The sequence below is a fragment of the Vipera ursinii genome, assembly GCF_947247035.1.
Source record: "Vipera ursinii genome assembly, chromosome: Z".
Taxonomy (NCBI): Eukaryota; Metazoa; Chordata; class Lepidosauria; order Squamata; family Viperidae; genus Vipera; species Vipera ursinii.
Window position 1 is genome coordinate 35338000 of NC_139517.1, and position 15788 is coordinate 35353787.

At 39.0% G+C, this 15788-nt stretch overlaps 1 protein-coding gene across 2 annotated transcripts in view; it reads right to left on the minus strand.

Annotated features, from left to right (window-relative positions):
- Positions 1-15788, minus strand: part of STAT3 (signal transducer and activator of transcription 3) — a 65677-nt gene that overhangs the window by 9705 nt on the left and 40184 nt on the right. For both annotated transcript variants that reach the window (XM_083376272.1, XM_083376271.1), the window contains exons 9-20: positions 14622-14780; positions 13912-14004; positions 12745-12804; positions 12584-12613; positions 12315-12408; positions 11810-11857; positions 3223-3306; positions 2127-2225; positions 1896-2031; positions 830-882; positions 649-743; positions 51-190 (exon numbers count right to left, since the gene is read on the minus strand). In XM_083376272.1, coding sequence (XP_083232398.1) covers positions 51-190; positions 649-743; positions 830-882; positions 1896-2031; positions 2127-2225; positions 3223-3306; positions 11810-11857; positions 12315-12408; positions 12584-12613; positions 12745-12804; positions 13912-14004; positions 14622-14780 — 1091 coding nt within the window. The remainder of the gene's footprint in view (positions 1-50; positions 191-648; positions 744-829; positions 883-1895; positions 2032-2126; positions 2226-3222; positions 3307-11809; positions 11858-12314; positions 12409-12583; positions 12614-12744; positions 12805-13911; positions 14005-14621; positions 14781-15788) is intronic.

A 15788-nucleotide genomic window follows, 5' to 3' on the forward strand; every position in this document is an offset into this window, starting at 1 on the left:
CACATAATCCAGTGCAGGGCACTTTTATCATTCAGGACTGCATTCCTTACCACTAATATCCTTCTCCACCCATGTGAAAGTGATTCCACCTTCCTTACTGCTTTCGCTGAAACGCAACAAAAAGGTTCCTGGTGGTTTTGTGCTCAGGATGGCTCTTTCCCTCTCTTTGCTGATGAAGCCCATGATATACCTGGAGGAGAAGGAGGAGGAGGAAACGGAAAAAATATCATTTCAATATGGTATATTTTACTTATTTTTAAAATAAAGTGTCACAAAATCATGGATTGGATGTAATTGTGTAGGATAGTGAGCCCCCAAGCGTTTTGCTTATTTGAAATTCTGAATGCATCTCAAGGACTATCACAAAAATGACTGTCTGCTGTAGTTAATATGGCCAGTTTATTTTATGGATCCATTTATTTTATTGTTAAAGCAGTGAGAATGCTTTTAAAATTGACCAAGATCCTATATACCAGTATCCCCAAATTTGGGGAGGGGGGTTTAGAATATCCCCCCATATCCAGAGAGCACCAAATTGGGGAAGGCTGGTTTAGAACTTTCTTACTTTTGAGGACCCACAAGTGACAAGAATAGCTTTTTCTAGACAGAGATGCTGTCAACAATTATGATTTCTCTGGTCACGCTTACCCCTCATTCCAAAGTGCCAAGATGTATTTCTTCACCAGGTCAATTATATTGTCCAGCCAGACCCAGAATGAAAACCCTTTTCCTGCCATGTTCTCCTGCAGAGGGTAAATCAAGAAGACTGTTAAGCCAACTGGCTCACAGTTTGACTCATAATCATACATCTCATTTTCCAAACCCTTACCTTGCAGAATTTGGCCCACGTTATTTGGCATCCAGAGTAATTGACACCAGGCCCTAGAAAAAATAATGGGAACGGATGAAAAAAAAAGTATTTATTTATTTATTTGTATCCCACCCTTATTATTTTTACAATTACCCAAGGTGGCAAACATATCCAACGCACCTTCCTCCTCTTGTTTTCCCCACAACAAAAATCCTATGAGGTGGGTTGGCCTGAGAGTGACTGGAGAGGCATCCAGCCAGCTTTCATGGCTAAGGAAGGACTTGAACTCATGGGCTTCCACTTTTTATCCTGATGTCTTAACCATTAGGCCAAAAATATTAAAATTAAATTAAATTAAATTGAAATGAAAGAGAACCATTATGATATAGTATTAAACTTTCAGGCAATGACAAAGGAGAACCTGATTCTAATCCCCTGGCTTGCCAATGACGGTTACTAAAAAGCTTCTGGCAGCTGTTTACTGAATCCATATATTCAGCTAACATGAAATATAGCTTGGCTCTGGCTTAATGTACATGGATATTGCAGGAGGGAACAGGCATCATGTGCATCATATTACACAAATAATATCATCAGGGCTTGCACCAGACACCTATCTTAGCATACTGGGTTAATCTAAATTTCATGGCTTTGTAAACCAGAGGTGATCTCAGCTAACTGTGATTGTTTCTAGAATCCCAAAAGCCACAATTTAATCTGATCAGATGTTGAAATTGGACAGCTGTCACTATTCACTTCAGATGTTAGCAATGGGAGAGAAATCCCTCCATACCATCTTGATTTCCTTGGAGGAAAGGCGCTTTTAAAAGTAAAGTAATAGCTTTTTAACATGTTTTTCAGGAATTTGGGAGTGGGGTGGGAGGGGATTGCCAGCACTGTAGCGTTCTGTACATACTCTTGGCCTGGGTTTCACTCCTCAGCCAATGATTCTCAAGTGTATATTTGAAAACTCTGCTATGAGTCCAAAACTGAGATCCTTGGGCTTAACAAACCCCTAGTCAAGCTGGAAAGATGGCAATCCCTTAGGGACAATAAAGTTAAAGGGGGGGGGGGAGTTTGTTACCAAGTAGCTTTTCAGCAAGGGTTGTCAACTGTTCTATGCTGAGTCCCCGTTTGGTGGTTGAGGAAAACTGCCAGCTGAGCACCTCAGCAACTTGATCCCATGTGCCAATGGGTGGCTTTGTGAAAAAGTTCACGTTCTGCCAAGAGAGGAATTATTCATGAGTTGAAATAAAGAGAAACAGCGTCTTCCCTCCCCATTCCTCTGCACTGATGTATTTACAGCACAGCATACCTTGGGATTGTTTGTCAGCATGTTGTACCACAAAATTGATGCCCATGCATTTGGCATCTGGCAAATGTTGGAGATCACCACTACTGGAAGTGAATGGGTCTATGGGAACAAAATACAAGTTACCTGAGCACAAATCTATCTTTTTCGGAGTTCTTAGGCTCTTATTCTACACAAGCAAATTAAATAATTAATTTTTTTTAGTTCTCCTATCTCACTAGGCAGGACATTCACAAAACCACTTTGCAGCTCTGCAATGAAACAAGCTGTCACCCTTTAGTATTACCGTAATTTAAAAAGAGTAATATGCTAAGAACAGTTTAACAATTGTTTTTGCTTTAATGGACCGCAGCAAATCCTAAGAGTGAAAGATGATCCACTTTGATTTTCTAAACTCGTTTTCATAAACATCCTTAGTCTGGGTTTTCAAGATTAGGGGCTCATATTTCAGAGAAAGGTTTAGCATAAACTAACTATTGGAAGTATACTCATTTAAGGAAGAGGATACTTGATGCATTTCAGAGGAACAATTCCCTACATAAAGGCAAATTAAATACCACATACAATGATCATACGTCCTTTATTATAAAGGACAGTCCTTTATCTGAGAAAGCTGTCCTTTAGATTTATTTATTTATGTATCAATTGATTTAATTTATCAAATTTAGAACCACCTATCTCACTATCCATTTTCTTGGTTTTGTTCTTGAACCTTCCTTTGTAAAGCAAAGTTATAAATATAAACAATTTTTATCCATAAGAACCTCTTTCAGATTTGTTCCTTTTTCAGGTTTGTCCTTTATTTTTTCCAAGAAAATACAGCCATTATACACTGTTAAAGTGAAATTGTCATATGGGCATCATTATCTCCTTTATGTATCTTCTTGGAAACTGTTACCTAAATATTGCCTTAATTCAAATAAAGCTTTCTGCTTCCTATGTTATATCTGATTTTGTTCCTGGCAAAATTCCAAGATGTTATCCCAACTATTAGTATAATAGAATACAGAAGCTTCCATTCCAGTCATAAATAAGTCTTGCCCCTAAAGATGTCAGGCTAAAGTAAGTTAGTAAAACTGGTGATATGACCGGTTCTTACCTCTAAGTCAATTTTCAAACCTTGGTGGTAAACTTCTGTCTCAAATGTAATAAGATGGAGTTCTTCTGTGACAATGAGAGAGGCCTGAGGAGCAAATGATGAGAGAAAAAAGTTAAAATTTGCACGAATTACATACATACATAGCTATCACTCACCTTTTGAGATAAGCTTAGAGTGTAAAAAAGAAGTTAAAAATAGTAAGCCAAAGAAATTAAAGGCACTGAATAAGAAAAAGACACATCTAACACTAATTTACACCAATAGAGGTCCATTTCTCCTTCTGTCCTGGCCATCCATCCCTGATTCCACCACAAACGTATAATACTTCATATATTGCTGTTTGTTTTTCTCATCTCAAGATCTCATTGACTCAGTTCAACCATAATTTTCCCAATCTTCCCCTTAATGTTCTATGAAAGCCTTAGATTGATGGCAAAGAAAAAGCAAGGCAGTTACAAATTTTTAACTTTTATTGACCTGTCAAGAATCATTCAACAAAAATTTAGGTAGAAACAGAGATACTATTAAACAAAGAGCAAAGGCTTGAAAAAATAGAAGATATGAGTTCCTTCTGGGTAAACATGTCAGTGGTGTAAATCTATTTATGTGAAGAAACTACAGACAGGAAAGCTGAATCTTCCAAGAAGAGTCATGAATCAAGACCCAGAGAATTTCAAAAAGAAAACTGATCCAAAAATCAAGCCAAATGATGGGAATTCATAGGAACAACACTCAAGAAGTATGAGATTTTTCCCCCCCAACAAGGGCAGAGAATCCGCAGGTTTGCACTATATAGCAAGAATTTCTGTAATTATAGCAGTTGATAGTTCCTTCTCTGAAGTCCTGCTGATCTCTATTGGTCATAGATGGAAGTATAATTTAAAGCTTGGTACCTCATAAAACCAGTCTGGTTGTTTGCTAACCTACTCAGCAGTCTCTTGGACTGAGTCTGACTCCTCATACCGAAATATCTGAGAGCTTGCAGTCATCAAGATTACATATTGAGAATCTGCTAAGTCAGTAAGATACTGGTTTCTTCCATAAAGTATCCACAGGTCCAAAATGCTGGTGACTTCATATTCTGCCTAATAATTGGATAATGGTAATTGGATAAGGAAGAGGTGCAAATTGGCAGCATGGATTCATTGAACCCAGTATTAATAAGTATCTATGGAAAATAAGGTAGAGTTTAGTGACAGAGGGACAAGCAATCACTAGCTTGCTGATGGACACAATGAAAAACCAATAAACTAATTGTTGACATTCTTTAGCTTACTTAAGTCCACTACACTGAAACGTATACAATGATATGCCAACTGACAGACGAGGTTGCCAGTGAGGGTCAGTGAAGTGTTTGTATGTCTCTTTGACTTGCTTGAATTGGCCCAATAGAATCTGATGAAATGCTTGCAGTTCTTACGTTTGATTTTGCTATGGCCCACAGATTCAAAATGAATACAAGAAAAAAACTTAAGAATGGTATCCAAAGTTTCCAAAGAGCAGTGTTATTTGGGTATTTATAGTCTTTGAATAAACACAAATTCTTTATAAGAATTCTATCAGGCTGTCTTATTGGAAATGGATTTCTTGTCTGGTAGACATTGGCTTGGGTATGGCAGGTTGATAGAGATATTTAGATGTTTGTCAGAAATATGCAGAGTAATGCTTGCCAGAAATGTCCAGTGAACTAGAGTCCTTGCTCCAGGCCATATGCTTTCATATAACAAATCTAATATGTGATCACGAAAAATCTAACAACCAGAAGGAAGATCTTGAAAAACCTAACATGTCTTATAGGGAACTGTTACCACTACATTTCAAGAATTTCACCCATAACAGACTAGAAAGAATGTAACAGTAGCCTTAGGGCTGCATGATATGGGGGGCATGATGTGGGATGAAAGCTGGTTGTATTTTGATTCCTTGAGTCATGATTCCGCCCAGGAATTGTTCTGCAGTAGTTGCTTGATTTGCTTTATCAAAAAGCCAGGGAATATCACAGATGCAAAGTTTCTGGAGTTATCACAGATGAAGAAGGAGGCAAATCATCATATGCAGTATTCCAATTTCAAGAAAGGTATCAGATTCTATATTATGGGCACTGGAGTTTATGTTGAAATTAAACTGCAAGAAGAATAGTGATCATCAAATCAACCTTTGATTCGGCTTAGGCACATTCTGGAGATACTCAAATTTACAGAGATCTGTCATAAACTGTGGTCTGCTAGGCCCCTTCCTATGAATGCCTCTGGGTTTTAAATGCCACTCTAATAGCAAACAACTCTTTGCGATGGAATATATCAATCAAAGAAATTGATTTTTCTGAAACAGTACATGGAAGGAAATCAAGGCTGGGATTTCCAAGGAACTTGTAATTATATGGCTCTTCTACTACTTCTGATATACCTGCCTCTATCACAAAGTGCTACATGGGGTGAGTATATTGCACAATTGATTGGGTGGCGAAAGCCCTCTTTTATTTTTTCAAAAGCTACCTGTCCCTAAGTGTCCCAGTCAAATGATCTTTACATAATATCTTGATCAAGGCAGCTATGAATTATGTAGAAGCAGAAATGGCTATGTAATACTGGTTGGCAAAGGCCAGTCACCTCTGGATGTCTTTGCTTTCTTGATGAGGTTACCAAAAGAAAGTGGCTTCCATCTTTGCCAAGTCTATCTGAACTCCTTCAGATTAAATCTGATGATGCAGGAAATCAATGGTGATTGCTTCAAATTCATACTTCTTAAATTTGGTACACAGGCACTTCTCCTGAAGGCTCAACAACTTCACCTATACACACTGTATGTGGTTCTGGGTAAGGGAAAGAATAAATTACAACAAAATGACATCCAGATAAGTAATAAGAAATTGGTCCATGAAATCCCAAAAATGTTGCTCATCAAGTGCTGGGAAAACTGTAAAAGCTCTATAGAAACTTAGCAGAGTAACTGTATTGTCAAAATTGTCACAAGGGATAGGAAACATAGTTTTGTTACTAATCACTTTCAGATTTGCCCTTCTGAGAAATCATTTGTGGATTTTTGCAGGCACAGTTCCAAACTCAGTTGGAAAGAATATCTGTTCCAGGGAATGATCTGGATGACTTTTTTAAATGGAAAAAAAAATATAAAACTGCAACTGATGGTAGGAAAGAATGGATGGTTGTTCTTTTCAATTTTTTTGAAATGACATCCCTCAGTGTTGCCAATATAGATTCCAAGAGTCAATAAATCTGGATAAAGGAAATTTGATGAGTCAATTGTTGGGAGGGATTGTGTGAAAGCTTGAATGTTTATCAGATTCTGATTTCTGCTGAGAAATGGGAGGGGGATGAAAAGCATTTGTTTAAAAAAATAATTAATTTACTATAACCAAGGAATGGAGAATTCCTGTTACAACTTTCAAGAGCACACATTCTAGGATAGCATTAAAGAAACTCTACTGAAATCCATTATCTTCTTGCTTACTTGGCCAGCCAGTGAGAAGGGATGTAACAATAAGGTAATCACAGGGATGGCAAATAGTTAGCCTCCTGCTTCCTGAACAAATGAGTCACTTTTGGCAGAAGCCATGTAAATAATTTTCTCTCTTGTCTCCTATTAGGGCCCTGGAATGGAAACTGCTCTTTACATCATGGTGGCTTGAAACTTACTCTTCTATCTGACCAAACAATTTGAACTCATAAACCTGAAGCCATGCTAAATCCAACAGTGAAAGGAAGTAGGAAACTAAAGAATTCCAATTATTCAGAGTGTTCAGCCAGCTTCATTCTCACAGGGTCAGTAGTCCATATAATTGCACTGATCAACAGTAGTCTTCTATTGATGGTTTCAACAATTGGGGGGGGGCTTTATTGAGTGTCAAGGAATATTATGTTCACTGTCAAACTTCAGATCTATGAAGTTGCTAGTTGGTTGAGAGCCAATCAATCTATAAGCCAGATTACATGCAATATACAGTATATAGGCATTACGAGTGCTATTTGGGCTAACTGGACATCAATCTTTCCCTGATCCAAAAGCCCATCTAAATCATGCAAAGTTCTTATCTTGAAGCAATGGGACAGAGTTATTTTGGCTGAATATCTGAAACCAAAATGATGCTGGCTCTTATTTTTGATTTGAGTTGGTCCTGATTTTAGTGATGGTGGTATAACTGGGACCTTGATGGTTATTGTTTCAATTATCCATCAGTATAGACAAAAACGAATCGTTGTGGCTGTCCTTGAATGGGTCCACCAATGGGTCCACCAATTCCTATTCAAGTCTTGGATCAGATGCTGAAAGTCATTCACATACAGTGTTCTGCATTTGACAGTGCCCTTGGAATAACTTTCTCATATGTCAGCTGTTGCTGGAATCTTCCAATATTACTTTTAACTTATGAACTTGTCAAAATTGATTAACATAATACTTTCTTGCAGCAGCAATGGAGCAAGCCATTTTGCAGTTGGCCCAGATAAGCAGACCAAAATCTTCAGGATAAAGGAACACATAAAGATTACAGTATGTCAGGAGTGCAGAAAACTGGCGAAAGGATCCATCACATTTTTCAGGAGTAGCCACTGGACATATCTGATGTAGTAAAAAGGAGCTGGCTAGTTTTGTTGAAATTGCTAGGCATCAAGCCAAGCCGTCAGTTGAAACAGCTGTGCCCTCAATTGCATATTCTCAGCTTCCAGTTTCTCCAATTTGGCCACTGAGGCTGAAAGAGGGAGATTTTAATTTTTGAGGTTAGAAACAATCTGTCTTATGTATGCCAAGCATTCAGTATTCATTCATTGTCGGCCATATTTCATAGACTGTAGTATCCACCTCCCTCTCTATTCAACTTTTTTATTTCATGTTATATAATCAATTCTTACTGGTATGAACCGAAAAGAGAGGAAACATACTTTTATATGCAACATTTTAACTTATTTTGATGTTCATACCTTGCAAAAAAAACCCCATATTCTACTATAGCCCATACTATTATCTGCATGGAAAAGTACATACACCATTCATAACTACAACCAATACACCCCTAATGTCTTATACATTTATCCATAAATATATTAAACGTGGGATGTTATACATTTCTCTAACTTTCTGCATAAAGTTGAACTATTTGCTAAACCTTTTCTTCCATTCATATTTAATTCTGTCATGTGGATACATTCAGGAAGCAACCTTGTTTCACAGTCACACAAAACAATCCAAAATAGCCTACATTTTATCACACCATTCTCTAAATCAGAGTTCCCCAACAACAACATCATCATCATTATCGAGTTGGAAGGGACCTTGGAGGTCATCTAGTCCAACCCCTGGCTCAGTCAGGAAACCCTATACCATTTCAGACAAAAGGCTGTCCAGTCTCTTCTTAAAAACTTCCAGTGTTGGAGCATTCACCACTTCTGGAAACAGGTTGTTCCACTGGTTAATTGTTCTATCATGAAATTTCTCCTTAGTTCTCAGTTGCTTCTCTGCTTCATTAGTATCCATCCGTTGCTTCTTGTCCTGCCTTCAGGTGCTTTGGAGAATAGCTTAATTCCCTCTTCTCTGTGGCAGCCCCTGAGATATTGGAAGACTGCTATCATGTCCCCCCTCATCCTTCTCTACATTAAACTAGACATACCCAATTCCAGCAACCTTTCCTTATATATCTGTTGCTCTTTTCTCTGTGCTCTTTCTAGAGCAGGGGTGTCAAACTGCTGGCCTGCAGTCTGGATGCATCGTAGTGAAACCACACCCACCCCATTGCTGGCAATGGCAAAAAAGTCGTGATACGTCGCAACACGTCACGTGATGTTGCAAGATGTTGTTCTAGAATCTCAACATCATTGTGGTGACCAAAACTGGATGCAGTATTCCAAGTGTGGCCTTACCAAGACATTGTAAAGTGGTATTAACACTTCACCTGATCTTGATTCTATCCCTCTGTTAATGCAGCCTAGCACTGTGTTGGCTTTTTTGGCAGCTGCAGCACACCTTTCCGGCTTTGCAGCCTGGCCGGGGGGTTGGGGAGGGGATGGTTCTGCACAAGTGGTGGGCACGCACACCCCTCATGCAAATGCAAGTGGAGTATGCATGCATGTGCTCGCCCATTGCTCACACAAGTGGGGATGTGCGCACGTTCATCCATCACTTACATGGCCTGGTTCCAAACAGCTCAAGGCCTGGTAATGGGCCGTGGCCTGGAGGTTGGCGGTCCCTGCTCTAAATCAATAAAATGAGCTTTTTTTTTACATTTATATACTGCCCAATGACCAGCTGAAGAGCAGATATCTGCTTATCTTTTGTCTGGCATAAAGCTGCACTGCATTTTGCAATATTTGCTCATTCTCAGATCTTGTATTTTTTCAATCAGAATTCTAGCAGTTTTCTAAGCACACTTAACAATCAAATCTTATTTTTCCATTCAGTCTTTAACAGTAACAGTGTTCCCCAACTCCAAAGCAATCCTCATACACATGATAAAAAAGATCTCTTGCTTCATAAACAATTCAAGTCACGTATCTATAGCTAATCATCTATACTGTATTCTGAGCTTTTATTTTTCCTTTTCTTTGACACTAACATTTGTAGAATTCATTTCCATTCTATTCTTTAATGTATCATTCCCATACAAATCTCTGAAACATTCCTTCATCGCTTCATTTTTATCCCAAATTGTTTCATTAGTTTTATTTTTAATTCCAGGTACCCTACTGGCATTCTGTTTTAAGCACTTTATCCCTTTCTCAAACAAATTTTTATTTTCATCAAAACTGCTCTGTATTTTTTCTCTTCAAATATCAACCATTTCTTTCTTTCTTTGACTACTTTCTATGAAATTATTTTTCTCTCTATGCACATTATATAATCTCTTCCTCTCATCCTATTTTCTACATTAATTGTGGTTGTATACAATTTGTTCTCGTCTAAATCATTCCATCAACTATCCTTTTTCATATCTCTCATTAATGTAAATTCCATGTTAGTGACACTCTGTAAAAATATTTTTTGGTCTTTTCCAAGTAGATTTCTCATTCTAATTCCTTATGTTCATTTACCACTTATCCTATTGGGAAATTACTCTATCTTTTTCATACAGAACTTGTACTTTTCTCTAATCCTTGTAAAGGTAAAGGTAAAGGCTCCCCCGCACATGCGTGCTAGTCGTTTCCAACTCTAGGGGCCGGTGCTCATCTCTGTTTCAAAGCCGAAGAGCCAGCGCTTGTCCGAGGACGTCTCCATGGTCATGTGGCCGGCATGACTAGACGCCAAAGGCGCACGGAACGCTGTTACCTTCCCACCATAGTGGTCTCTATTTTTCTACTTGCATTTTTACGTGCTTTCGAACTGCTAGGTTGGCAGAAGCTGGGACGATTAACAGGTGCTCACTCTGTTACGCGGCACTCGGGATTCGACCTGCCAAACTGCCAACCTTCTGATCGACAAGCTCAGCGTCCTAACCCACTGAGCCACCGCGTCCCTAATCCTTGTACTTTTTACTAATTCTCATAATTTTACATTATAACTGATCAAATCAATAATACTTTTAGGTTTTATATTCATTCCTTTGCCATGTATACATATGAATGAAGTCATGTTTTAATAACGTATTTGAAACCAACAGACCATTTTCCAAGCAAATACTTATCAAATAGTCACCATTGTAACTCATTCTTGAGTCTTCAAAAGGCACCATTGTTTTTTCTATATTCTCTTTATCTTGTTCTTACTCATATTACCTGACAAAAAATTTTTTTTCTCCTGGATTACATTCATTTAGAACATTATACAGTTTTTCCTATTTTTATATCTGGTTCTTCATTTAACACCATTCACTGGACCATAACATGCTACAGACACCAACTTATGGATTCTTACTTAGAAATACACTCAAAACAAACCAATTAAAAATTACAGTTGAATTCTTTGTTCTCTCAAAAACATGGCAATTCTTATTTTGTTTAAGATGTCTTCAGGTTAAACAAGTAAATGGCAAAAGAATGGGGATCAGGACTAAAAATAAATAAAGGAGCCTTGGTGGCGCAGTGGGCTAATGCCTCCTGAAGTAACACCAGCTGCCTGCAATTAGTGCAGGTTCGCATCCCACCAGGCTCAAGGTTGACTCAGCCTTCCATCCTTCCGAGGTAGGTAAAATGAGGACCCAGATTGTTGGGGGCAATTAAGCTGACTTTGTAATAATGCCGCTTGGGGTGTGTGTGAAAGCCCTAATAAGCAGGCATATACATAGAATGAAGGCTACTGCTAAGCTTGTAAGCCGCCCTGAGTCTTCGGAGAAGGGCGGGATATAAATGTAATAAAAATAAAAATAAATAAATAAATAAAAATACCCTGTTCAAGTTATATCTAACACTGACAATTTCTCTTCCTCAGTATTACTCTACTTTTGTTCATGAAAGATACTTTGGATGTAATTCAAAGACTGAAATGTTCTGGAAACTCGATTATGAAAGGGAGGAGGCTAAGCAAGAGCAAAACAAAGAGAATGAACAGAACTGTTGTTATTTAACTCATCATCAGGGAACTCTAGCACTTCCTATTTCAACTTAAAACAATTAATTTAAAACCAGCCACCTGATGGGATACTCACATCGCAATTGGCTCTTCCACCATTGCCACATCTCTGCTCTCTCAGTGTCTGTGAATGACAGAGAAAAGGGATGACATTGGGTAGGTTGGTTTGGACCTACCTAAAACCTTTCCTCCATAAGCAAATCATTTAGCATAAGAAAACAAACCTAAAAGAATATCTTTCATATTTCTTTCTCTTCTTTGCTACAATTCCCAAAAAATGTTCAAAGCTTATGTTTCCATTTTATGAAGCTTGTCATAGTGCCCGCTCATGAAAAATGTAGCATATTATGAGCAATAAGAATGTAATGATTTTATACTTTATACAAGTGGTTTGTTTCTATTATGTATTGTGATATTAATCACACTTACGGGTTAAGGACGTAACTTCAAATAGCAGTCTCACTAAAATGGAAAGTGGATTATTTCATTTCAAATAAAAGAATATAGGAAGAGAGTGTGGTTGCTTTATTCATTCTCGTTACCCACATGCTGGGCCCATATTTATAAAAAAAAACGCTCACCAAATGCTTGAACTCTGCAGAAAGGCTTCCATTGTTGGATTCCTCCATGTTCATCACCTTAGTATTTGTTCCCAAGATATTAAATTTCCGAGATCTTGATAAGCCAAAGATAGGTATACCTTTAGAGTGTCTAAGCAATTATTAAAATAACAACATCCTAACAACAAAAAAGAAGCTAGGCCCTCCCAAGATGCTTTGGGAATAACATATCTGAGATCCACCAGTAACTTCTCAAATGCAATATTGAAAGTGTGACATCTTAAACTTACCCCCGGAGGGCAGCCACTTCACCAGAATCCCTGCAAGAGGGGAATAAATGTGCATCATAAAATCTGGAAAAAATGGACTGGATATACTGATAAAACTACATAAAAGTAAAAAAAAAAGGCTGAAGTTTTCAATTTAATATAAAATGAGCATTTGAACGTACTTGTCAATGCAAACTTTGATTTTCAGCTGATAATTCAGCTCAGGAAACTTAACCAGTAACCTACAGATGAGAAAATATACATTAATTTCTGAAAACATGTCTCTCCCTACTCCTGCTCATCAGTAACACAAACACACACAGTGAATCTATAATTTATCTGATCCATACTAGGCTAAACTGATGGTGGATGGACCAGCAGCTGCTCATTGACATTAACATAAAGCCCAGTAAGAAAATGATACTTATCCTAATTTAAGGCAGAAAGGATCCATTATACCTCCACTGTTGACAGTTTCTCAATTGCAATGTGCAAGTATGGAAATAGGTAACAATGTAGATGCCTTATCTTTCATTCTCTAAAACAATGTTAAACGTTTTCAAGACTGCTTCAGTGACTTCTTCAATTATGTGCAGCAGTAACAGAGCTGGAAGGAACCCTGTAGGTCAGGGGTCCCCAACCCCTGGTCCATGGACCGGTACCAGGCCACAACATGCCAACAACCGGTCCACACAAACAAGCAAAGCCCCATCCGTGGGATGCAGGCAGCACACAAAATCACGCACTCTCAGGTCCATGGAAAAATCTTTCTCCACGGAACCAGTCCCTGGTACCCAAAAGGCTGGGGACCTCTGTTTTAGGTCATCTAATCTAGCCCCCTGCTTAAGAAGGTGACTCTATATACCATTTCTGACAAGTGGCTGTTCAGTCTCTTTTTGAAAGCCTCCAGGGATGAGGCACTTCACAACCTCTGAAGGCAAGCTGTTCTACCAGTTGATTGTTCTCACTGTCAGAAAATTTATCCTTATTTCTAGGTTGAATCTCTCCTTGATCAGTTTCCATCCATTGTTTGTCTGATCTTTGGATATTTTGGAAAATAGGTTGTCACTCTTCTCTCTGTGACAGCCCCTTAAATATTGGAACACTGGTTTTATGTCACCTCTGGCCCTTCTCTAGACTAGTCATGCCCAGTTCTTGCAACATGGAAACGCCCACTTAGCCCTTCTTTGCAATACATTTTACAAATCATAAAATAATTTATAAAAGGTTGCAGAATTAGAACTTTTTCTGATGAAGAATTTAGGTGATTTTAAGTAAGTATCTTAATTTAGATGCTTGCTTGTGGAATCCTCCTTTCTATTTCAAATGTCTGTGAGCAGAAAACTCACCGCACTTTTGTTGTAAATTGTACTCCAGTTTTGATAACAAGTGGACGGTCTGGATGCATTGGCATACAGGGCTGCCGCTCCACCACAAAAGCACTGCAAGAGCAAAGAGGAAAATTAGTGGTGATTAGTGGAGAAAACTGTTAGTTCAAATTTACAAGTTCATTAAAAAGTTATAACAAGAATGCTTGACAATTATACTTGACTGCATTTTTAAGCAAAACAGTCAGACATTTTTGGGATTCATACTTCTCCAAAATATATGGTATACTTCTCAAATGAAAAACAAAATGCATCATCAGTACCAAAAATACATGCATTTTCAAGATAAAACCCATGTGCAATTTTTAATATATATTTTAAATTGCAGGTTAATGCAGTAATAGTACAGAACAATTATGAATAAGGAAATGTAAAAACAGTCTGTTTCTCTCAGAGGTCTGCCTGGCTCTTTCTCTTCTGATTTTCCATGTTGGTCAAGACCGTCTTGTCCAAGCTTTCATTTGAAGTTAATTTTTGGCTGAAATGTATATTGTATTTAATTGTTTACTTGGTTTTAATTGCCAGGAATGAGTTATGTGCTGTTTCTTTGCTATTTAAATAAATAGACAAACTTGTGACTGATTGTAAATAGTCAATGTGCGATATTTCAGCAGTCCAATTTCAGAGAACTTGGACCTTTCCCACATACCCAAGAGACAAACAGGCAGTACCTCTTCATGAGATTCCTGAATAATTCCACAATGCGCTCTTCCAGCAATGGCCGGTGTTGAACAATTGGGTCCCCCTTGTAGGAAACCTTCTGCTGCAGCTCCTCAAGTTTCTTAATCTGCTGACGAGTTTGAAGTTGTGATTCAGCCAAGGATGTTATCCTGAATAGAATACGGAACAATAACAAGAAAAACTGCTACAGCTTATGACAACATCACAGCTGAGAAAATATACTTTGTACCTAAGGCAGCCATCATTAACTATTTTCTCCTGGTTTCTGGATATGTTTATACAATTTATACAATCACCCAGCTAAGCTAGGAATGGATAACCTGCAGCTCTAGCATATCCATTTGTCAGGTAAGTGTTCTGAACCAGCCCTCTTCTGGCCTTGTAATAAGGCAAACCCCTATTCAGAAAGAAGAGACTGGAGAGCGTCCAAGGCTAAAAGGCATCTGCCAAGATTTATTACGCAGTTAACAAAAACACTAGAGCTTGTCTTCTCAAGCGGAAAAGTTGCTTTCAGCAACCAGCCCCTCCCCAAACACTCCTTTTATAGAGAGCTCAGGGCGTGGTCTCCCTGTGCCTCCTCCCGAGGAGTCCCACAGCCTTTCTTTGTTTGTTCCTGCTCGACTGCCTCCTGCGTCGGGCATCCTTGAACAGGGCCAGCTGTGGGTCATCTTCCTCCGCACTCTCGGGCTCACGCAGCTGAGAAGAGGTTCCCGGCTGAGGGCTCTGCAAAGCCTCCAAACCATCATCAGCCGGTTCGTCACCCACACACACCTCCTCCCCCTCATCTGAGTCATCCGATACATCTGAGCCGGGTGCCGAACCCACAGGCTGACCCTGAGTCACAACACTATCCCGCACCGCAGGGCCCTTCCCCCGGGGCTGCCGATCCGGATGCAGTCGGGATGGGAACTGTTCGTGAAAAGCAGTCACCAACGCAGGGGCATGAACGGCGGTCGCGTCTTCCCATGTGAAGTCCTCCGGCCCGTACCCTTTCCACTCGATCAGGTACTGGAAGCGACCTTTCAGCCAGCGGGAATCCCTGATGCTGGCGACCTCGTACTCGGGGGTGCTGTCGCCATCACGAGGTCCTGATGGGGGAGGTTCCGCTTGGCGAAGTGGACAAGCCGGTTGTTCGGGGACCAACAAGGACCGATGGA